This window comes from Pleurodeles waltl, chromosome 7 (genome assembly GCF_031143425.1).
Source record: "Pleurodeles waltl isolate 20211129_DDA chromosome 7, aPleWal1.hap1.20221129, whole genome shotgun sequence".
In the NCBI taxonomy this organism is placed as follows: Eukaryota; Metazoa; Chordata; class Amphibia; order Caudata; family Salamandridae; genus Pleurodeles; species Pleurodeles waltl.
Genome location: NC_090446.1, coordinates 765,078,169 through 765,104,340, shown reverse-complemented (window position 1 = coordinate 765,104,340; position 26,172 = coordinate 765,078,169). Strand labels below are relative to the sequence as shown.

At 44.8% G+C, this 26,172-nt stretch overlaps 1 protein-coding gene across 1 annotated transcript in view; it reads left to right on the top strand.

Annotated features, from left to right (window-relative positions):
- Positions 1-26,172, top strand: part of SEC24A (SEC24 homolog A, COPII coat complex component) — a 446,244-nt gene that overhangs the window by 298,015 nt on the left and 122,057 nt on the right. The window contains exon 15 of the mRNA XM_069199250.1: positions 16,646-16,804. Coding sequence (XP_069055351.1) covers positions 16,646-16,804 — 159 coding nt within the window. The remainder of the gene's footprint in view (positions 1-16,645; positions 16,805-26,172) is intronic.

The following is a 26,172-nucleotide window of genomic DNA, read 5'->3' as shown; positions in this document are numbered from 1 at the left end:
AGAAGTTTGATACCAAACTTCCCAGTTTTCAGTGTAGCCATTATGGTGCTGTGGAGTTCGTGTTTGACAGACTCCCAGACCATATACTCTTATGGCTACCCTGCACTTACAATGTCTAAGGTTTTGTTTAGACACTGTAGGGGTACCATGCTCATGCACTGGTACCCTCACCTATGGTATAGTGCACCCTGCCTTAGGGCTGTAAGGCCTGCTAGAGGGGTGTCTTACCTATACTGCATAGGCAGTGAGAGGCTGGCATGGCACCCTGAGGGGAGTGCCATGTCGACTTACTCGTTTTGTCCTCACTAGCACACACAAGCTGGCAAGCAGTGTGTCTGTGCTGAGTGAGAGGTCTCCAGGGTGGCATAAGACATGCTGCAGCCCTTAGAGACCTTCCTTGGCATCAGGGCCCTTGGTACTAGAAGTACCAGTTACAAGGGACTTATCTGGATGCCAGGGTCTGCCAATTGTGGATACAATAGTACAGGTTAGGGAAAGAACACTGGTGCTGGGGCCTGGTTAGCAGGCCTCAGCACACTTTCAATTGTAAACATAGCATCAGCAAAGGCAAAAAGTCAGGGGGCAACCATGCCAAGGAGGCATTTCCTTACAAATACTATAAATTTAAACCAATGGCGGCCTTTCCAAGACCCAGTGCCTCAATACGTGATCACAACAGATGCCTCCATGGTAGGGTGGGGAGCACACCTCAACCAACACAGCATCCAGGGACAATGGGACACTCAACAGAGACAACTTCATATCAATCACTTAGAACTACTAGCAGTATTTCTAGTGTTGAAAGCATTTCAACCACTAATAACCCACAAGCACATTCTTGTCAAAACAGACAACATGACAAGAATGTATTATCTGAACAAACAGGGACGGACACACTCGACACAATTGTCTCTCTTAGCTCAAAAGATATGGCATTGGGCGATTCACAACCACATTCGCCTAATAGCGCAGTTCATACCAGGAATCCAAAACCAATTAGCCGACAATCTCTCTCGGGATCACCAACATATCCACGAATGGGAAATTCATCCCCAGATACTACTAACTTACTTCCAAAGGTGGGGAACACCGCAAATAGACCTATTTGCCACAAAAGAAAACGCAAAATGCCAAAACTTCGCATCCAGGTACCCACAAGCTCAATCTCAAGGCAATGCGTTATGGATGAGTTGGTCAGGGATATTTGCATACGCTTTTCCCCCTCTCCCACTCCTTCCGTATCTAGTAAACAAATTGAGTCAAAACAAACTCAAACTAATATTGATAGCACCAACTTGGGCACGACAACCTTGGTACACAACACTACTAGACCTATCAGTAGTACCTCATATCAAACTGCCAAACAGACCAGATCTGTTAACTCAACACAAACAACAGATCAGACAACCGAATCCAGCATTGCTCAATCTAGCAATTTGGCTCCTGAAATCTTAGAATTCGGACATCTAGACCTTACACAAGAATGCATGGAGGTCATAAAACACGCTAGGAAACCAACCACAAGACATTGCTACGCAAATAAGTGGAAAAGATTTGTTTATTACTGCCATAATAATCACATTCAACCATTACACGCATCTGTAAAACACATTGTAAGCTATCTACTACACTTACAAAAGTCTAAGTTAGCTTCTTCATCCATAAAAATACATCTGACCGCAATTTCGGCGTATTTGCAAATTACGTATTCAACTTCATTATTCAGAATCCCAGTTATAAAAGCATTTATGGAGGGTCTGAAAAGGATTATTCCACCAAGAATACCACCAGTTCCTTCGTAGAACCTCAACATCGTATTAACACGACTCATGGGTCCACCATTTGAACCCATGCATTCATGTGAAATACAGTACTTAACATGGAAAGTAGCGTGTTCGATGGCATCTGTCGCTGTAGATACACATGGTATGCATGAGCTCGCCATCTGGTGTTGGGTCGGAGTGTTACAAGTTGTTTTTCTTCGAAGAAGTGTTTTCGAGTCACGGGACCGAGTGACTCCTCCTTCTGTGCTCATTGCGCATGGGCGTCGACTCCATCTTCGATTGTTTTCTTTCCGCCATCGGGTTCGGACGTGTTCCTGTCGCTCCGGGTTTCGGAACGGAAAGATAGCTGAAAACGGAAGATTTTCGACGGTATCTTTGCGATCCGGTTCGAGATAGACACATACGACGACGCGTTGAACATCGAAGCGCTTCGGTGCCCTTCGGGGTAGATTTCGGCACCCCGTCGGGGCCTAGTCTGCCCGACCGCGTGGAGAACAACGCCGATGGAACGGACCCCGTTTCGATTCTGCCCCGAATGCCACAACAAATATCCTTATACGGACCTACACTCGGTCTGTAACCTGTGCCTGTCACCCGAGCACAGCGAAGAATCCTGTGAGGCCTGTCGGGCGTTCCGGTCCCGAAAAACTCTGCGCGACCGTCGAGCGAGAAGACTGCAGATGGCGTCCACGCCAAAGGAGCGTCGACAATTCGAGACAGAAGAGGAACAGGAGGAATCCTTTTCCATCCAGGATTCAGACTCCGACGAGCTAGACTCTACAAAAACTGTGAGTAAGACGTCGAGATCAGAACTTAAAAAAGGAAAGAAGGCCCAGGGGACGCCACTGCCAACCGGCCATGGCTCCACCCAAATTCTCGGTGACCAACAATCGGCACCGAAAAAGGCCCATTCAGTGTCGAGATCGTCCGACTTCGGTCGAGACACCGGCACGCAGCCTCCTCGGGACCGAGAGAGTGCTAAACAGAAGCATCGACACCGAGAGTTCGGTGTCGACACGGATCGACGCCGAGACAGTGGCGCCGAAGACCATAGAGGCCAAGAATTTTCGGCACAGAAAAAGAGGAAGGTTACCTCGGAACCGAAAAAACAATCAACAGGGTTTTCGGAGCCGAAAAAAGCGACATCAGACCCTGTTTCAGGCTCCTATACTGAAGAGCATTCTATGTCTTCACAAATGAAGAAACATAGATTTGAACAAGAACTGCAATCCACTGACGTGGATCACACGCAAAAGCGTATCTTTATTCAGCAGGGGACTGGGAAGATCAGTACCCTTCCACCTGTCAAACGAAAGAGAACGCTTCAGTTTACTCCTCAGCAACAAACAGCACAAAAGGTAACACCTCCTCCCTCGCCTCCACCTGTAACTCCGGCTTCACCAACTTACACCCCGTCACATTCGCCAGCTCACACCGCCATGAGCCACGATGACCAAGATCAGGATGCGTGGGACTTGTACGACGCACCAGTGTCTGATAACAGCCCAGACACATACCCAACTAGGCCATCACCACCGGAAGACAGCACAGCCTATTCACAAGTGGTGGCTAGAGCAGCACTATTCCATAATGTGGAACTACACTCGGAACAAGTAGAGGATGATTTTTTATTTAACACCCTCTCTTCAACCCACAGCTCCTACCAAAGCCTGCCGATGCTCCCAGGCATGCTACGCCATGCAAAGGACATTTTCAAGGAGCCAGTTAAAAGTAGGGCAGTGACGCCTAGGGTGGACAAAAAGTATAAGGCGCCTCCTACGGACCCTGTATTCATCACCTCTCAGCTGCCACCAGATTCTGTGGTGGTAGGGGCTGCCAGAAAACGGGCAAATTCACACACTTCTGGGGATGCACCTCCCCCAGATAAAGAAAGCAGGAAGTTCGATGCAGCCGGGAAGAGGGTTGCTGTCCAAGCAGCAAACCAGTGGCGCATCGCAAATTCACAAGCGCTGCTAGCGCGATACGACAGAGCCCACTGGGATGAGATGCAGCATCTCATTGAACATCTCCCAAAAGATCTGCAAAAAAGAGCAAAACAGGTTGTTGAGGAGGGTCAAAACATTTCCAACAATCAAATACGCTCCTCCATGGATGCAGCAGACACGGCCGCAAGAACCATTAATACGTCGGTTACCATCCGTAGGCACGCATGGCTCAGAACGTCGGGATTCAAGCCAGAAATTCAGCAGGCAGTGCTTAACATGCCAGTAAACGAAAAACTTCTGTTCGGTCCGGAGGTCGACACAGCCATAGAAAAGCTCAAGAAGGACACTGACACTGCCAAGGCCATGGGCGCACTCTACTCCCCGCAGAGCAGAGGATCTTATAACACCTTCCGCAAAACACCTTTTAGAGGAGGGTTTCGGGGTCAGGCCACACAAGCTAGCACCTCACAGTCCGCACCGCCCACCTACCAGGGACAGTACAGGGGAGGTTTTCGGGGCCAGTATAGAGGGGGGCAATTCCCTAGGAATAGGGGAAGATTTCAAAGCCCCAAAACCACTACCAACAAGCAGTGACTCACACGTCACTCACCCCTCCCACACAACACCAGTGGGGGGGAGGATACGTCAATATTACGAAGCATGGGACAAAATAACTACAGACACATGGGTCCTAGCAATTATCCAACATGGTTATTGCATAGAATTCCTGCAATTCCCTCCAGACATACCACCAAAATCACAAAATTTATCAAAATACCATTCACAGCTTCTAGAGATAGAAGTTCAAGCACTACTGCAAAAAAATGCAATAGAATTAGTACCAAGCACACAAATAAACACAGGAGTTTATTCACTGTACTTCTTGATACCAAAAAAGGACGAAACACTGAGACCAATTCTAGACCTCAGAGTAGTAAACACATTCATCAAATCAGACCACTTTCACATGGTCACACTACAAGAAGTGTTACCATTGCTCAAAAAACACAACTACATGACAACCCTAGACCTCAAGGACGCATATTTCCATATACCAATACATCAATCACACAGGAAATATCTAAGGTTTGTATTCAAAGGAATACATTACCAATTCAAAGTATTGCCTTTTGGTTTAACAACCGCTCCAAGAGTATTCACAAAATGCCTAGCAGTAGTCGCTGCACACATCAGAAGGCAGCAAATACATGTGTTCCCGTATCTAGACGACTGGCTAATCAAAACCAGTTCGCTCACACAATGCTCAAACCACACAAATCAAGTCATACAAACCCTCTACAAACTAGGGTTCACCGTCAACTTTGCAAAATCAAACATTCTGCCAAGCAAGGTACAGCAATATCTAGGAGCCATAATAGACACGACAAAAGGAGTAGCAACACCAACTCCACAAAGGATCCACAATTTCAACAGAGTCATTCAACACATGTCTCCAAACCAAACAATACAAGCAAGAACAATACTACAGCTCCTAGGCATGATGTCCTCATGCATAGCCATTGTCCCAAACGCAAGACTGCACATGAGGCCCTTACAACAGTGCCTAGCCTCACAGTGGTCTCAAGCACAGGGTCACCTTCTAGATCTGGTGTTGCTAGACCGCCAAACTTACCTCTCGCTTCTATGGTGGAACAGTATAAATTTAAACATAGGGCGGCCTTTCCAAGACCCAGTGCCACAGTACGTAATAACAACAGATGCTTCCATGACAGGGTGGGGAGCACATCTCAATCAACACAACATAAGAGGACAATGGAACATACATCAAACAAAACTGCATATAAATCATCTAGAATTATTAGCAGTTTTTCAAGCACTAAAAGCTTTCCAACCAATCATAACCCACAAATACATCCTTGTCAAAACAGACAACATGACAACGATGTATTATCTAAACAAACAAGGAGGAACACATTCAACGCAGTTAAGCTTGTTAGCTCAAAAAATATGGAAGTGGGCAATCCACCATCAAATTGGTCTAATAGCACAGTTTATTCCGGGGATCCAGAATCAGCTGGCAGACAATCTCTCTCGAGATCACCAGCGAACCACGAATGGGAAATCCACCCACAGATTCTGAACACCTACTTCACACTCTGGGGAACACCACAAATAGACTTATTTGCAACAAAAGAGAACGCAAAATGCCAAAACTTCGCGTCCAGATACCCACACAAGCAATCCCAAGGCAATGCCCTATGGATGAACTGGTCAGGAATATTTGCTTACGCTTTTCCTCCTCTCCCTCTCCTTCCTTACCTAGTAAACAAATTGAGTCAAAACAAACTCAAACTCATTTTAATAGCACCAACTTGGGCAAGACAACCCTGGTACACAACACTGCTAGATCTGTCTGTAGTACCACACATCAAACTGCCCAACAAACCAGATCTGTTAACGCAACACAACCAACAGATCAGACACCCGGACCCAGCATCGCTGAATCTAGCAATCTGGCTCCTGAAATCCTAGAATTCGGACACTTACAACTTAGCCAAGAGTGTATGGAAGTCATAAAGCAGGCCAGAAGGCCATCCACTAGACACTGCTACGCAAGTAAGTGGAAAAGATTTGTTTGGTACTGCCATCATAATCAGATACAACCACTAGACGCAACTCCAAAACATATATTAAATTACTTGCTCCATTTACAAAAAGCAAAGCTAGCCTTCTCTTCTATTAAAATACACCTTGCAGCAATATCTGCATACCTGCAAACTACCTATTCAACTTCCTTGTATAGGATACCAGTTATCAAAGCATTCATAGAAGGGCTTAAAAGAATTATACCACCAAGAACACCACCTGTTCCTTCATGGAACCTAAACGTGGTTCTAACAAGACTCATGGGCCCACCTTTCGAACCCATGCACTCTTGCGGAATACAATTCCTAACCTGGAAAGTTGCCTTTCTCATCGCCATTACATCTCTAAGAAGAGTAAGTGAAATTCAAGCGTTCACAACACAAGAGCCTTTTATACAAATACATAAAAATAAGGTCGTCCTACGACCTAATCCAAAATTTTTACCAAAAGTTATTTCACCATTCCATCTAAATCAAACGGTAGAACTACCAGTTTTTTTCCCACAGCCAGATTCTGTGGCTGAAAGAGCACTACATACATTAGATGTCAAAAGAGCATTAATGTACTACATTGACAGAACAAAAAACATCAGAAAAACTAAACAGCTATTTATTGCATTCCAAAAACCTCATGCAGGTAACCCAATATCAAAACAAGGTATAGCCAGATGGATAGTTAAATGCATCCAAATCTGCTACCTTAAAGCAAAAAGACAACTGCCCATTACTCCCAGGGCACATTCAACAAGGAAAAAAGGTGCTTCAATGGCCTTTTTAGGAAACATCCCAATGCAGGAAATATGTAAGGCAGCCACTTGGTCTACGCCTCACACATTCACCAAACACTACTGTATAGATGTGCTATCCGCACAACAAGCTACAGTAGGTCAAGCTGTATTAAGAACTCTATTTCAGACAACTTCTACTCCTACAGGCTAAACCACCGCTTATGGGGAACTAACTGCTTACTAGTCTATGCATACCATGTGTATCTACAGCGACAGATGCCATCAAACTGAAAATGTCACTTACCCAGTGTACATCTGTTCGTGGCATCAGTCGCTGAGATTCACATGGACCCACCCACCTCCCCGGAAGCCTGTAGCAGTTCAGAAGTTACCTTCAATTTTGTACATTTGTATATATATTATTTAATCCTTTAATAGGTACATACTTACATTTTTCATTGCGCGGGCACTATTACTATAGTACAACTCCTACCTCACCCTCTGCGGGGAAAACAATCGAAGATGGAGTCGACGCCCATGCGCAATGAGCACAGAAGGAGGAGTCACTCGGTCCCGTGACTCGAAAACACTTCTTCGAAGAAAAACAACTTGTAACACTCCGACCCAACACCAGATGGCGAGCTCATGCATACCATGTGAATCTCAGCGACTGATGCCACGAACAGATGTACACTGGGTAAGTGACATTTTCATTCTAGTAGCTATCACATCTTTCAGAAGAGTAAGTGAGATACAAGCCTTTACTATACAAGAACCCTTTATACAAATACACAAACATAAAGTAGTTCTACGCACAAATCCTAAATTCTTACCTAAGGTCATATCACCGTTCCACTTAAATCAAACAGTGGAACTCCCAGTGTTCTTTCCAGAACCAGACTCTGTAGCTGAAAGAGCATTACGTACATTAGACATCAAAAGGGCACTAATGTACTACATTGATAGAACCAAACAAATTAGCAAAACAAAACAATTGTTTGTTGCTTTCCAAAAACCTCATACAGGGAATCCAATATCCAAACAAGGCATTGCCAGGTGGATAGTTAAATGTATTCAAACTTGTTATATAAAAGCAAAAAGACAACTGTCTGTTACACCAAAGGCACACTCCACTAGAAAGAAAGGTGCCACCATGGCCTTTCTAGGGAACATACCAATGACTGAAATATGTAAGGCAGCCACATGGTCTACGCCTCACATTTACCAAGCATTACTGCGTGGATGTGTTAACAACACAGCAAGCCACAGTAGGACAAGCAGTATTAAGAACATTATTTCAAACAACTTCAACTCCTACAGGCTAAACCACCGCTTTTGGGGAGATAACTGCTTACTAGTCTATGCACAGCATGTGTATCTGCAGCTACACATGCAATCGAACGGAAAATGTCACTTACCCAGTGTACATCTGTTCGTGGCATGAGACGCTGCAGATTCACATGCGCCCTCCCACCTCCCCGGGAGCCTGTAGCCGTTCTAAGTTGCCAAGAATATTAAACTTGTACATTTGTAAATTTGTTATATCACTTTTAGTCACATTTTGTACATACATACTTACTCCATTGCATGGGTACTATTACTATACACACGACTCCTACCTCACCCTCTGCGGGGAAAACAATCTAAGATGGAGTCGACGCCCATGTGCCATGGAGCCGAAAGGGGAGGAGTCCCTCGATCTCGTGACTCGAAAAGACTTCTTCGAAGAAAAACAACTTGTAACACTCCGAGCCCAACACTAGGTGGCGGGATGTGCACAGCATGTGAATCTGCAGCGTCTCATGCCACGAACAGATGTACACTGGGTAAGTGACATTTTCCATATACTGTGTGTATGTATATATATATATATATATATATATATATATATATATATATATATATATATATATATATATATTCGATGGCATGTGTAGCTGCAGATACACATGCTGTGCATAGGTCCTGCCATCTAGTGTTGGGCTTGGAGTGTTACAAGTTGTTTTTCTTCGAAGAAGTGTTTTCGAGTCACGGGATCGAGTGTCTCCTCCTCTTCAGCTGCATTGCGCATGGGCATCGACTCCATCTTAGATTGTTTTCTTTCCGCCATCAGGTTCGGACGTGTTTCTTTTCGCTCCGGTAGTTCGAGTCGGAAAAGTGCTACAAACTCTCTAATTCTTCGGTATTCGATGGCGTACCATCTATCATAGATGCTTCGGTACCGGTGGATCCCGTTCCTTACTTGCCCTTCGGGGCACCCGCACCCAACTCAGGCCTCGTCGGGCCGACCAAAGCCTCGTCGAAGCCTCATGTACCGGACCCCGTTTAGTTTCTGCCCTCTGTGCCATGGCAAGTTCCCTTTATACAGACCAACATCTTGTCTGTAACCTGTGTCTATCTCCAGAACACTGAGAGGATACTTGCGAGGACTGCAGATCCTTCCGCTCGAAGAAGACTCTACGAGACCGAAGAGCGCAAAGGTTGGAAATGGCGCCGAGAAGCACCGAACGTCTCGACGTGGAAGCAGAGGAGATTGTGCACACCACAGTCTCCGTTCGGGATTCCAACTCCAACCAAGAGTCCGACAATGACAGACCAATCACGGCAGGTCAGCACGTGAGTACGCCTGCCCCTGTCCTACCCAAGCACAAGGCCTCGGGGACGCCACTGCCAGAAGGACATGGCTCCACCTGTAAAAAAGTTTCCGGTGACCAAGCAACAACTTAGGCACCGAGAAAGGCCACGCCACCGAAGCCTTCGGATACAAAATGAAGCACAGGCTCCGAAATAGGCAAACACCGACCCATCGAGTCAAAGCCTCGAAAATCCCTCTCGGAGCAGAGGCCAACATCTAATCCAGGCCTTTCGATCCAGAGGAAACCGGCTTCGGAGCCGAAAAGACCCATATACACAGAGGAGCATGGACTTTCCAAACAACTTAAAGACAGCCATAGATTTTCTGAGGAACTTACTCAAATGGAGGAATTTGATGAAAAGCAGGCCTGAATTCAGATTCATAAAGACACTGGCAAGATCCTAACTGCTCCTCCTCTAAAAACAAAGAGGAAGCTAGCCTTTCAAGGACAATTGGACACTGATCAGCCACCAGCTAAAGTGCCAAAACCCAAACAAAAATCTCCACCTCCTCAGTTCTCACCTCATCAGTCTCCTCCTCATTCGCCTCACCTCACTGTCTCTCCACCTACTACCCCCACTGCACAGTGTCCAGTAAACTCTGCAGATTCGCACCAAGATAATATCACCTTTACGATGATCCCATCTCTGATAACTGTCCAGACTACTATCCGTCAAAGCCATCACCCCCAGAGGATAGCACCTCATACACTCAGGTTCTAGCTAGGGCAGCGTCATACCATAACGTAGCCATGCACACAGAACCTCTTGAGGAGGAATTTCTCTTTAATACGTTATCGTACACTCACACTACGTACCAGTCTCTACCCATGCTTCCTGGCATGTTGAAACATGCACATCAGATTTTTCAGGAACCAGTTAAGGCAAGAGTCATCACTCCTAGGGTAGAAAAGAAATATAAGCTGGCTCCTTCTGACCCAGCTTTCATTACCCAGCAGCTACCTCCAGATTCCATAGTTGTCAGTGCAGCAAGGAAAAGGGCTAACTCCCAGTCTGGTGATGCACCGCCACCTGATAAAGAAAGCAGGAAATTCGATGCTGCTGGTAAACGAGTAGCATCACAAGCGGCCAATCAATGAAGAATAGCCAACTCCCAAGCACTACTGGCTAGGTACGATAGGGCCCACTGGGACGAGATGAAAGATGTCATCCAGCATCTCCCCAAGGATCAACAAAAAAGAGCCCAGCAAATAGTGGAGGAAGGGCAGGCTATTACTAATAATCAAATTAGGTCAGCTCTAGACTCCACAGACACAGCAGCAAGTACAATCAATACTGCAGTCACCATTAGAAGACACGCATGGCTTTGGTCGTCAGGGTTTAAACCAGAAATCCAGCAGGCTGTCCTTAATATGCAATTTAATGAAAAACAGCTTTTTGGCACTCAGGTTGATGCAGCCATTGAAAAAATGAAAAAGAACTCTGACACTGCTAAAGCCATGGGTGCTCTTTATTCAACACATTATAGAGGCTCATTTCGAAAGCCTCAATACAAGGGAGGTTTTAGAGCCCAAACATCTGAGGCATCTACCTCCTAGTCAAAACCATCTTACCAGCCTCAGTACTAAAGAGGTGGGTTTCGAGGAACCTACAAGGGCCAATCCCCCAGAGGTAGGGGAAAATATCAGCCATCAAAGCAAACCTCACACACAAAGCAGTGACTTGCTCCTCATCTTCCCTCACCACACTTCCCCTGTGGGAGGAAGACTGCAAAAGTTCCACACGCACTGGTTACCCATCACAACAGACAATTGGTTCTTATCCTTTATCCAACATGGTTACTGCATAGAATTCGCACAAATTCCTCCAGATATACCTCCAAAACCACACACACTCTCCTCCCAGCACATTTCAATGTTGCAGACAGAGGTACAGTCACTACTACTCAAACAAGCCATAGAACTTGTACCACATCATCAAATAGGAACAGGGGCTTACCCCCTGTATTTCCTCATTCCCAAAAAAGACGGAACATTGAGACCAATACTAGATCTCAGAACCCTCAATCTTTACATCCTATCAGAACACTTTCACATGGTAACACTACAGGATGTAGTCCCACTGTTACAACAACAAGATTTTATGGCAACATTGGATCTCAAAGACAAGTATTTTCACATACCCATGCATCCAGCGCACCGAAAATATCTCAGGTTTGTAATACAAGGAAAACATTACCAGTACAAGGTGTTACCTTTCGGGATAACAGCTCCCTGAGTATTTACAAAATGCCTTGCCGTAGTTGCAGCCTACATAAGAAGGCAACATATCCATGCCTTCCCATATCTCGACGACTGGCTAATAAAATCCAACAACCAGACACAGTGTCAACACCGTACACGTTATGTAATACAGACCCTACACATGCTAGGTTTCTCAATAAACTACCAAAAATCTCACTTACAACCAGTGCAAGTTCAACATTATTTAGGAGCCACATTAAATACCCAAACAGCACTTGCAAACCCAAGTCCACAATGGGTATAATCATTCCACAATATATTACCATAAATTCAGCCAAACCAACAGTACACAGTCAAGTTTGTCATGAAACTGTTGAGCATGACGGCATCATGCATCGCCATTGTCCCAAATGCAAGACTAAACATGCTGCCCTTACAACAGTGCCTTGCAAAACAATGGTCACAGGCACATGGTCAACTTCAAGATCTAGTGTTGATAGACCGCCAAACACACATCTCACTTCAGTGGTGGAATTCCACAAATTTAAACCAAGAGCGGCCATTTCAAGACCCTGTGCCTCAAGCCACACTTACAACAGGTGCATCAATGATTGGATGGGGAGCACACCTCAACAATCACAACATTCAGGGACAATGGGACAACAAAAACTTCACATAAACCACTCAGAATTGCTAGCCATATTTCTAGCACTCAAAGCCTTTGAACCTCTTCTCGTTCACAAACACATGCTTATCAAAACAGACAACATGACTACAATGTACTACCTAAACAAACAAGGAGGGACCCACTCATCACAACTATGCCTTCTAGCACAAAAGATTTGACATTGGGCAATACACAACAACATTCACCCTGTAGTACAATACATTCCAGGGATACACAATCAATTAGCAGATGTTCTCATCCGGGATCATCAACAAACACACGAGTGGGAAATTTACCCCCCAAGTACTGCACAAATACTTTCACCAATGGGGAACACCAGACATAGATCTATTCGTCACCAGTGAAAACGCAAAATGTCAAAGCTTCGCATCCAGGTTCCCACACCCTCTATCCAAGGGCAATGCTCTATTGATCAACTGGTCAGGGATATTTGCTTACGCTTTTCCCCCTCTCATTCCATTTCTGGTCAACGAACTGCGTCAAAACAAACTTATACTTATAGCGCCAACGTGGGCACGTCAACCATGATACACTAGTACCACACATCAAACTGCCAAACAGACCAGATCTGTTGACACAAAACAAACAACTAATCAGGCATCTAAATCCAGCAATACTCAATCTAGCAATTTGGCTCCTGAAGTCTTAGAGTTTGGATATCTACATCTTCCACCAGAATGTATGGAAGTAATTAAACAAGCAAGAAAACTCGCTACCAGCCAGTGCTATGCGAACAAATGGAAAAGGTTTGTCTTTTACTGTCAATCCAAACAAATTACACCTCTTTCCGCATCAATACAAGACATTGTAGGTTATTCACTTCATCTACAAAAAGCAAATTTAGCTTTTTCATCCATTAAAATACATCTCACAGCTATTTTAGCGTATTTACAAAACATACAACACACGTCTCTATTTAGAGTCCCTGTTATCAGAGACTTAATGAAAGGGCTAAAACGTATAATACCACCAAGAACACCTCCAGTGCCTTCATGGAATCTCGATATTGTACTCACACGGCTCATGGGTCCACCATTTGAACCCATGCATTTGTGTCAAATTCAATATCTAACGTGGAAAGTAGCATTCCTCGTTGCAATCACTTCATTACGAAGTTAGTGAAATACAAGCATTCACTATTGAACAACCCTTTATACAAGTACACAAACATAAAGTTGTACTTCGCACAAATCCAAAATTCCTACCTAAAGTCATCTCAGTGCTTCATATCAAACAAACAGTTTAACTTCCAGTCTTCTTCCCACAGCCAGACTCAGTAGGAGAAAGAGCGCTGCATACATTAGACATTAGAAGAGCTTTAATGTATTACATTGACAGTACAAAATCATTTAGGAAAACTAAACAGTTATTTGTGGCATTCCAAAAACCACATACTGGAAATCCAATCTCAAAACAAGCACTAGCTAGATGGATAGTAAAATGCATCCAAATGTGTTACCTAAAAGCCAAAAGACAGCTATTAGTAACACCAAAAGCACATTCCACGAGAAAAAAAGGTGCAACAATGGCCTTTTTAGGAAATATACCAATGACAGAGATTTGTAAAGCAGCCACTTGGTCAACACCCCATACGTTTACCAAACATTACTGTGTATATGTTAGCAGCACAACAAGCCACAGTAGGACAGGCTGTACTAAGAACACTATTGCAAACAACTTCAACTCCTACAGGCTGACAACCGCTTTTGGGAGGAAAACTGCTTTGTAGTCTATGCACAGCATGTGTATCTGCAGCTACACATGCCATTGAACGGAAAATGTCACTTACCCAGTGTACATCTGTTCGTGGCATGTTCCGCTGCAGATTCACATGCGCCTCCCCGGGAGCCTGTAGCTGTTTAAGTTACAACAAACATTTGTACATATGTATATATATACATTTCACTTCCATTTGCATGGACATCTATCACATTGAACGGAAAATGTCACTTACCCAGTGTACATCTGTTCGTGGCATGTTCCGCTGCAGATTCACATGCGCCTCCCCGGGAGCCTGTAGCTGTTTAAGTTACAACAAACATTTGTACATATGTATATATATACATTTCACTTCCATTTGCATGGACATCTATCACTTCTACCTTACCCTCTGCGGGAAAACGATCTAAGATGGAGTCGATGCCCATGCGCAGTGCAGCCAAAGAGGAGGAGTCACTCGACCCCGTGACTCGAAAACATTTCTTCGAAGAAAAACAACTTGTAATACTCTGAGCCCAAGACTAGATGGCAGGACCTATGCACAGCCTGTGAATCTGCAGCAGAACATGCCACGAACAGATGTACACTGGGTAAGTGACATTTTCCATGTATGGTCACCTGGTCAAGCCTCAAACGTTTGCACCAGCAGAAAGAGTGCGTCGGCTTTGACCAGATTTTTTGTATTTCTATTAATGACGGCAGCGCCCGGTTCCGAGGAGGATTTCTAACAGCAAAAGGACATGCAGAAAGTACCTACACTCTGCGTGTGCACTGAGCAATTGGAGACGAATGTATGCAGGATTGGCTTTTTACTTCATTTAACGCTTTATGCAAGACTCAGCGTGTGGTAAGGTCAGGCTCACTTAGGAATACGGTGAACATATGCCCTGGGACATTGACTTCTCGGAATCGATGTGGCCCGTGAACTGAGGAATGCCTCCGTATCAAGGGCCCAAGAGTTATGAAGGAAAATGATTAATAATATGATGGAGACTAAAATTGCCAGACAAATTAGTGCTATTAAGGCTATGTAATCAGACTACAAATTCCAGAATGCCCTTCACTGGAGAACTTTCTACATTTTCAATATAAAAACTAATTCACCGTGAACAAGGCTATGTTAGCTGAAACGCGTAGGTGGTAATGTCTGACAGTATACAAAGATAAGGATTATTAAACAAATTGGTGATACTAATCTCTTGGGAGTGCAGCGTCCTTTCCTGGCTTTAAATATATATATATATATTTATTTCCACCATCCAAGGTGTATGGTTTTGTTTTGCTAATAAATTTGGAACCATTTCATGAATCTTCACAAAACATTTTTAAAAAACAGTTTATCCACCTAAGCCCCTTCCTGGAAAGTTTACGAGTGATCCATCAAGTGGGAGCCAAGCAGAAGGCGATCTCCCAAAATGCTTTTTTCCCATGTTAATTCTCATAGGAAATTTTGGGAAGCAAAACAGACAAAAATGGCCACCAAATTTGGTAGACAGTTAGAACTATAATTAGAATATCTTATTTGGTGTAAATCCATTTAGCCATTCTTGAGAAATTTCCTTTTAAAAATGTGCTTGGGATGATCAAGAAGAGGTTAATATTTATGTGATATCAACATGGTTGGTCCTGCAGTATTGTAAATTTAAATAAAAAATTAGTCTCTTTGATGGCCGCGAGTACTTTTTTTTCCCCTTCCATTTTCTCTTTCTGTCCCATGGGATTGGCTGACGCAAACCTGAAAAGAAATGTTGCATCTGCCTTTACAGAGCATAGAGACTCTGTATCCTGAATTTGCAAAAAATAAATAAAAAATGAGGCCGCATAGGAACAACCTGACTCCCTAGCAGTCATTCGAATGAGGTTCAGAGAAACATCTGGGCCTAAAACAGAAAACAAATATAAAGTAGTATTTCTGTGGACCCCTGCACCACCCTCCCATGAGGTACCACAATACTCATGACGGACAAGCCAGGTCTTCAGCTTCGTACAGAATTTCGAGAGGAGGAGGTTCTGTGAAGTAGCGGTTCATTCCACGGTTTAGGAATTATGCAAGAGAACGAATGCCCTGATATGGTTCTGTGTACGCATGGGGGTGTGTGCCAGTATGAGTCTTGAGAAGTGAAGGTATCTGGGAGATTAGTGGAAGGCGATGTAACTGTTCAGGCTGGTGGGGCCTGAGTTATTTAGTGCTTTGAATATGTGCGTGTTAGGAGTTTTAAATGCGTTTGTGTATCGGATGCAAAATAATGCAAATAATTTAATTTTTTAATGCAAAAAATTAAATTTGCTCTGCCTTATTTAGGTATGCTAATTTTTATGGTATTTCTCTTGTCTAGGTTGTATTTCCAGGTATTCTGCTGGAAGTGTGTTTCACTACCAATCCTACCATCATCAGCACAGTCCAGTCCAGGTGGAGAAGCTGCAGAAGGAGCTCAAGCGGTATTTGACCCGAAAAATTGGCTTTGAAGCTGTCATGAGGATAAGATGCACCAAAGGTAAGTTTTAATTTCCAGTTTGTCCATTCCACCATTTGTGCCAAGTCTGCTGTAAGTCTGTCCCCAAACAGATATGCACATTCTTTAATGCCTTAACAAGTCTTACTGAATTAATGAGACAGTTACATGGTCCAAAACAAAAGTAAACCATAGGGAAATGTTGTAAATACATTTTCATTCTTCTAAAGCTAATTGTGATAATCTGTAGATAATCCTATGGATTTGTCATCTACTGTGAACCCTAAAGGAGTGTTCTGATGCATACCCCATATCAAATGATTTTGGTTTTCTTTCATGCATAAGGACTTATGCATAGTGTTTACCTTTCTACTGATTCAAAGTGACTGCTATTACCATACAAATACAAGTATTTAGCAAGTTATTTTTCATCATCTCAACAAACCTATTACTTTGCCCAACGCAGGATACATTATCATTAAATATTGTAATTAAAGATACATTTTCACCTCTCAAATCCACTTCAGTGTGTTTTTCCAGTTCTGTAACCGATCTAATTTGTGCATAGTTTGTGCACTCTTGGTGACTTAACGGTCTGATTTTGTAAGCCAAAAATGCCACAAAAACAGCACATCCTAACTGGGTGGGAAAGTTACAGTCAGGACCTACCTGCACTGCAGGAGATGATATAGGTGTCATTTGCATTGGGAATCAAATCAGGAATAAAACAATTGAGTGTAAGAAGCTGGCTTATTAAATAGAGGACCACAAAGAGGTACACTGTGCAAAGAGTCTAGGTGAACCCCAGAGGTATCACAGAAGCACAAATGGCATTACAAATGCTCTTCTTTGTGGTATTGTGGGTGAGTAGTTAGGCATATCAGAGGGTAGTGTTAAGTATGTAAGGCACACACAGAGGCAGTAAGTGAGACACACACTCAGTAAAGAAATCCAACACCATTTTATAAAAATAGCACATACCTTTATAGAAATGTAAAAATCAAGATCACCTGAATCAGGTGAGTACTTTTCGAGATATGAATTTTTAGAGTTTTCAAAAGTTGACAGTGTATTTTTCAGATGCAGCAATGTTACCCTATGGAGGAAGAACAAGCACTGCATACAGGTATAATACAGCGATTTATGGGACCAATCTCCTGGACTTAAGGTAAGTAGGGGCCAAGGGCACACCAACAGGTCATCTCGGTAGGTACTGGGGTGTCTGGGTGCAGTTCAGTGTCTGGTGCCCCGTCTAAGTCTATGGGGTCAGTCCTGTCACAGAGTTGTTGCAGGAGTGGACTGAGAGTCTAGTCCGGGCAAACCACCAAGGAAGTTTCAGACTTGCGATGTTCGGGGACCTAGGGATGCCAGTGGTTTTATTCTCAGTCTGGGGCATCCAGGTGAAGAGGTGATTTGGACCGTCTGGTTTACTGGGTGTGGTCCTGGTGAAGGAGTCCCACAGAAACAGGCTTCAGGTGTGGACTGGGGTTCAGTCTGACTGAACCAACAATTGGGCTCAGGTCTCACAGGCCTGGGGGACGTGGGGACACCAGCAGTCCTCTTCTCCTTGGTGTCGGGTGTCCAGGTGAAGAGGACAATCGGTTCTCAGTCACCGGAGGTGGTATTGGTGAAGGGGGAGCGTCCTGCAGAAAGAAGCTGTAGACACTGCGGGAAGTCCACAGTGGGTGAACTCAAGATGGACGTCGTCTCTGTAAGGCTTGGGAACCACGTTGACGCCATTGGCCCCTTCAGCTCTGGCTAAGTTGCTTGGGTGTAGTGGTAATGTCCAGCGTTGGATTTTAAGGGTCCCGGTCCTCACAGTTCTTTCTTGATTTGCCTACAGATGCAGGGAAGCAGCTCCTCAACTACAGTGGAGCTCTTCTTGGAGATTTGCGAAGCACCGGCAGATCTCCCGGTTTCTTGGAAGCTGCAGCGGCAAGCAGGCTAGCAGGGTTGGCACCAAGTTAGCTGCGTTCCTCGGTTCTCGGGTCAGCAGGCTTCTTGTCCACTTCTTTTGTGTCCTTTGAAGATCGGTTTTCCTGGTATCATGGAGTCCCATAAATACTCAATTTAGTGGTCATTAAGGGGAGTGAAGGGTAGTAACCAATGGATTACTTACCCTTGGGGTCACTACACCCCCTAGATGACCACTTCCTTTGGGGAGTGGGCATCACCCTCTCAGAATTCCTAATTCCACCACACACAATTAGGCGGAATTCCTAAGGCTGTATTTACTCAGGCTGGTCACCCCTAGAATTGTTGTCTAGCCTGTAAATGCTACACACCTCCTGCATAGCTAGTTTTCCAACCTGTCCAGGCCATGGGGCAGGGGAATCAGCATCTTCCTCTGAGAAAGACCAGATTTACGTACTAAAGGTGGTGGACTTCTTTGAAGCCTCCTGCCTTGGAATGCAGATGTGCAGGTCATTCTGTTGGGAAGGATGTGTAGCACCCCTGCAAGACCAGTCTTTGTTTCTGACCTCCAGAGAGCAAAGGCTCTCACCTGTGGGAGGCAGAATCTCGTTTGTTGGTGGCAGACTGGCTAGAACTAGTCAGTGAGCCACCATCAGTTGGTAGGTTCTCAGGGGCACCTCTAAGGTGTCTTCTGGGAGCATGTATTAAACATCCATTACTGGATTCACTGAGGAATTATTAATATGAGATGTTTGATACCAATTATCCCTATTTTCCATCATGTAGCTGAGGAACTCCTATTGACCAGTGTCCAGCACACGTATTTAAAATTGATTCCCTGTTCACTTACTATGTCTAAGAATTGACAAAGACATAGCAAGGGCATATCTGCTTTTGCTGATATGTCCATACATGTAATATAGTGCACCCTGGCTTCAGGCTGTAAGGCCGTCTGTAGGGGTGACTTACAGATATTAGGTGCAGTATTTTAGGGACGTGGGACACACAGGCTGTGTGCCATGTCTTGTTTTCACTTTTTGGAGTGCCTTGTCACACAGCCTGCAATGGCAGTCTGCATGAGGTTGGTGTTGGGTCCCTTAGAGTGGCACAAGTTGGGCTGCAGCTCTTAGGGGCCCTCTTCAGTACCCATGCCCTGGGTACCAAGGGTACTATTTACCAGGGGCTTATAGGGGGCTAAAAGGGCTGGACACTTTGGGATCAAGGGACCAGGGGCCATATGTACGAACACATTTTCCCATTGACACAGAATGGGAACAACCCTTTGCTACATCTGACCCCAGGTGTCTTGTTTTGGGGAAGGAACACTGGCACTGGGGACCTGGTTAGCAGGAACCCACTGCACTTCATTTGAAGTTGCATCTAAAAACCAGGCCAAAAGAGTGTGGTTGGGGTGAGGGGGGGAAGTACTGCAACCAGAACCCAACTTCCTACACAGTCTCCTTGAATGATCATTACCTCATCCCTTTCACTTGTACTATGCCATCAAAATATATTGTCAACTCTGTTGGATACAGATAGGCGAACATATTAAACATGGAGGATCTCCAAATTTGCATTGCAGCAAACTCAAACCTTGAGCAAATAGCCACATTAAGCAGTTAAATACATCAGTTTAACCTTAAAGAAAATAGAAGGGTACATGGATGAATGAGGAAATGGAAAAATATAAAATCTCAGCTGTGCCTACTTTAACATCATCTAAACTATTTACTAGAAAAAATGACTCAAAATAAAAAACGGATTTTGTAAAGCCACAATCCATTTCAAATGTTAAATGCCCTTTAAAGGAGCTGCACAGAGTACTTGCAGAATTGTGGAATCCAGAATGCTCCTCTGTATCTCAATCACAAAACATCTTTAACCTAACCGTAGACAACTTTGCATCCAAAGTAAAATCCTAGTGCTGTACAATGACAAAGTAGCTTGTTGTGTCCCTGTAGGTTCAACCAGAGGTCAGCCTTCTGATTCTTGGAGTCTACTTTGTCCTGGGTATACAAGGGAGCAGATTTAGCCCTTCAGGGTGCATCTCAGGACACAGACAGTTCAGTCCTCTAATGAATTTCCACAGGTCAAGAACATGTCCTGGGGAGGGTGCCTTGGAATACCACATTTATGATTGGCACTAGCTAGTGCTGGAGGGGGTGTCTCATGGCTCCTCCTTAATCAGTGGGGTAAAGGTTCTCAGGAGGGCCCTGCCCACCTTTTAGCAGTTCTTGTTTGCCTTATTGTAAACAAGCCTGCAGTGCCCTTCCTTCCTAAAACTGAAGTTGAAGAAACTCTTTCTCCCTTGTGCAGAGTTTTTGTGTCCCCCTAAAGGTGTGGCCAGGGAAGTTAGCAGTCCTATACCATCTGTTGACTGCAAACTAGTGAATCTAGAGGTACCCCTCCTCTCACTGGGTACGGAGCCAGCCTGGTGTGGGTTTTGAAGACAAAGGCTAGGTCTCTACAATAAACTATGAAAGATCAGACAGCATCTCTGTCGGTTTTCAAGTTAATGAAGTTACAGGGTCCACCCCCAACTGTCCTTACTAAGCCGATAGAGATCAGATACCTCACACTCAGTCCATCCTGTTGCCAGGTCTAAGATATTGCCTTGCTCTGGGAGCTTTTTTTTGTACCTTATTACGGCTAAGCATTAGTAAACTTCCTGTTGCTAGGTTACTGCTAATTAGTCTACTGGAGACTTTGTCAGGTAAAAAGGTGACATTCTAAAAGTTACATTTCCTAAATATTTATTGAAAATCCGACTTTACCAATAAATTGGACTTCTAATAAATATTGAAAGTAGCCTGAGTGAAGTTGTACTTTTTATAGGATTTGTCCACAGTCATGCCAGTGACAATAGCTTTTGGGATCTAGTCACTGGGGGAATATGCCAACTTTTATTTTGCACATGTTGCACTTTTAAATTTCAGGCATCCTACCTTGTGGGTGGCAAAGTAGATTTAAGGATAATATTAATATTTAAGCCTGTCTGAGAGTAGGTATTTAGGCTGCTGCTGTCAGAATATAGTCAGGCTGCACATAATAGGACTGAAGCTATATTTTACAGGCCAACCCCTTGGATGACACCACACATGCTGCAGTCAACAGATGGCATTCAACTTCCAGACCTTGAGTGTATTTCTTACACCAGAATCTAGGAACTCATAGGCAAGTTTAATGTCAGTCAAAGGAAAGTCAATTTAACCATGTTTCAAGGGTGAGAAGATGCACTTTCTTCTTGTTTATTAGGGGTAAAGTGCACAGAGTTAAAAATCAGCAAGAATAGAATTAGGAAAAAGGCCAGAAATGTGGCCTGACCATTAGAAAAGGCGGTTTTGCTACATATATCAAAGATAATCTGTAAAGCAGAGCTCAAATAAAAGGAAGCACCACCAAGAGACTAACTCCCACACTAACTTCCTTGAAGAAGCTAATTCTCAACCTGGTGAAAGCAGTTGCTCTTCTACCTCACCATCAGACCAGTTTTGTCAACTTCAGCTGCAATGCCGGCAGTGAATATAATGAACAACTCTATCAACCAACATGTTCCCAACAGAGCTAAAGACCTGATAAGTATGACCAGTGATTAGCAAAAATAATGTAGACCCAAGCAGTTACTGTCCAATATCAGTAATATTGAAAATTTATAGAAAAGCAGCTTTCTACTGGATAGCAAATCTCTATGAAGAAAACAACCTATCGGACAAACAAATGAGCTTGCGCCCATAGAGAGGCACTGAATCTGGCTAATTTGAGTCTGGGATAATCTAAAATCTACAGTAGACAGAAATGGAGCAACAGCCCTAGGTGTCTGGCTTTCCACAGCTTTCAATCAACCAGTAATTTTTAAAGTGCTGCTAATCACCCATAGAGCCTCAAGGTGCTTTTTGTGGGCGTGCTGCTCAATCGAAGAGCCAGGTCTTCAGGTCCTTCCTGAACTGCTTCAGTGATGCGGTCTGCCTGAGCTTGAAAGGTAGCATGTGCAATGTCCGGACTGCAAGGTGGGAGAAGGATCTTCCTCCTGCTGTGCTTTTTGGGATCTTGAGAACGGCTGCAAGCGTGAGCTTGGAAGAACGGAGATATCTGTTGGGTACCTAGAAGGTGAGGACGTGGTTGAGGTTTGCCGGTCCTATGTTGTGTAGTGCCTTGTAGGTGTGGAACAGGAGATTGTATGTGATGGGGTTGTTGCCAGGGAGTCTCTGTAGGTCTCTGAGGTGGGAGGAGATGTGCTCTGTCGGGGGATGTCCAGGATGAGTGTGGCTGCTGCATTCTGGATTCTTTGTAGTCTTGATTGTAGTTGCTTGGTGATGCCGGAATAGAGTGCGTTGCCATAGTCCAGTTGGCTAGTGACAAGTGCATAGGTGACTGTCTTCCTCGTGTCGGAGCGGATCCGCTTGAAAATCTTTCACAGGAGTCAGAGGGTGTGGAAGCATGACGATGAGGCGGCATTGGCTTGGCGGGTCATGGCAAGAGAGGAGTCCAGGATGATGCCCAGATTGCGTGCGTGGTCGATGGGAGTGGGGGCATTTCCTGGTGTGGTGGTCCATCAGGAGTCGTTCCAGGCAGAAGGGGGGAGCTGATTACGAGGATCTCTGTCTTGTCAGAGTTGAGTTTGAGGCAGTTGGCTTCCATCCAGGCGGCGATCTCTCTCATCCCGTTGTGGAAATTTCTCTTGGCCTTTGCAGAGTCATCGGACAGGGAGAGGATCAGTTGGATATCATCAGCGTAGAAGACTAGGTTTAGCCCATGTTTGATGATCTTGGCTAATGGGGCCATCTAGATGTTGAAAAGCGTCAGGCTGAATGAGAGATCATTGGCGCACTCCACAGCATCTGTCTTTGGGTTCTGATGTGAACCTCGGTAGTCTGACACTCTGTGTTCTTCGGATGAGGAAGGATCTGATGCAATCCAATGCTTTATCTCGGATGACAATGCTGTGTAGTATGGCGCTTGGGGTGGGAGACAGTGTCAAACACAGCGGAGAGGTCGAGGAGGATGAGTGCGGCCGTGCCTCTGTGATCTAGTATGATGCATATGTCAACGGTGGTTGCTAGGAGTACTGTCTCTGTGCTGTGGTTGCTTCTGAATCCGGATTGGGATGGGTCTAGGATTTGGTGTGTCTCGAGGAATTCGGTGAGATGCTGGTTGATGGCCTTTTCTGTTACTTTGACTGGGGAAGGTAGCCGAGAGATGTGTCTGCAGTTTTTCAGCTCCCTTGGGTCGGCAGTGGGTTTCTTGAGCAGTGGGTTGATCTCGGTGTGCTTCCTGTCTGATGGGAAGGTGGTGGACTCAAAGGATCGGTTGATAGTTCAGCAGACCTCAGGTGCTGTGGTGGCCCTGGCCAGGTTGAAGATCTGATGAGGGCACGAATCAGAGGGTGCTCCCGAGTGGATGGAGTTCATGAATCTTTGGGTGTCCTCTTTGGTGATGGGGGTCCGGGAGTTATCTGGTGTGGTGCTAGGTCCTTGGTGATAGTGTTTGTGGGTGGTGCATGCGGGTTTTGGTTCCTGAAGTTTTCGTATATATGTCCTGGATTTTTTTATGAAATAAGGGGCCAAGGTCATTGCACAGGTCTTGGGATGGATGGATGAGGTGTCTGTCCTGGGGTTTATGGCGAAGAGCTCTTTGCTGTTGTGAGCGCTGGTGCGTTCTTGAATGGCAGCTTTTTTGGAGCCTCTGATGTTCTGGTGGTGCATGGTGACTGCATTCTTGTAGGCTGTGTGAACTTCAGTTGATTTGCTGTTGCTCCATTTCTGTCTTAGTCGTCTTCAGTAGCGTTTGGATTCTTGTAGGTCTGGCGTAAACCATTTAGATGTTCTGATATGTCAGTTTCCTGGAGGATTCCTTGGGGGGGAGGCCTATGTTGTTGATGCATTCCGATAACCAGCAGTGTAGATTGCATGTGGCTTCTTTAGAGTCTGCTGCATGTGGTGGGGGGGGGAGTGTTTGGGAGCGTTGGTAAGATGTGCTTCTGTAACTTTGCCCCAGCGTCTGCCGAGTGGGAGAGGGGGGCATAGTGGTGTGCATTGTTCTATGTGAATGTAAAGTGGATGCCCTTGTGGTCGGTCCAACAGTATTCAAAGGTATGAGAGATGGTGCGGTTGTTCCCTGCTGAGAAGACTGGGTAGAGAATGTCAAATATGTTGCTTCAATGGTCCAACACTCTCTTCTATTTTAAAATTGCCCATTTTCATAAGACTGTGGGTTCCGAAATGAGGTGTGGAGCACTTTTCCTCAAGTCAGTACCGTATAGTAGAAAAAGAAATTGGTGAACCCACCCTGGGTCCAACGTAAGGAATCAGTCATCATATATAGTTAACTCAGTGCGTGGAATCATATCAGTAAGCCCAATGATCTTTTTATTTCAAAATCTTCCGAGACGACAGCCTTGTAAGACCAACAGTCTTTTATTACAAAAGTTTTCAAAGGAAACAGCCGCCTTCAAGCGGTTTGTGTACCTGGGACTTTCTCAAGGCTTGAAAAGACATAGGCAATAGGTTAACGTAAACTTAAGCTCAACAGGTATGGCCATCACCCGAAGTGCTGAGTTATCAAGTGCATTATAAGACGATAATTCAAACGGAGACCATTTAACGAGAGTGGTTGGTCGAAGAAAAAGTGGTATGAAGGAGGAGATAAGGAATCCCAATATATTAGAAAACCACAAGTTACATGAAACAGGCATACTGGCAATTGTTAAATAGTTGTTAAATAGTTAAGGTTGAGAGAATCTAATTACAGTTAAAGTAAGAATTACAATTTTTATTTCTACAGAAATCACCCGAGTGTGATGTTCATACCTGTTGAGGCTGGGACGGCCTTGGCAATGTCTGGGTCAGAGCTGGGAGTGATCCATGTCTCAGTGACAAAGGCGACGTCCGGGGCAGTCAAGAAGGACCCAGACATCTACTGCATGTTGATGAGAGAGCTTGTGTTGAGAAGTATGCACTTGAGGTGGTCGTCCGTGCTTGGTACGGGATCGTGAGGTGGTCCTGGCAGGGTTTTGCAGCATGAAAAAGGTCCATGATTGTTCCGGAGGTCGGCTACGTCGCAGGCTTGATATCTTCCCGGGCTGAGGGCGCGTAGAGTGTTGGCGTCAAGGACCAGGGTCCGTTGCGCTGGGCGTGGTCCAGGCGCATATAGGCTTGCCTTAGGCGCCTTCAGCAACCCAGCGTCGCAGCCGCCATTAAGAAGGGAGGGAGGCGGGGGGCAGTCAGCTGGGAGGTGGGAACAGCACTTCGCGGGGAGGTGGCGGGGCAGCAGCAGAGAGTGAAAGGAAAGAGACAAGGGAAAAATGGAATGAAAGACAGATAATAAAAACTGAAGTAAAGGCAGAAGTAGGAGTAAAGAGAGACAGAAGATACTAACTTGCAGATGGCCACCAGATCAGCAGGGATGAGGCGCAGGTGGGAGCATGCGGGTCGAGGTGGGCCTCTAACTGAGAGTCAAGCAGGCTTTTGCTCGAGACAGCAGCGACAGATGGAGCTGCA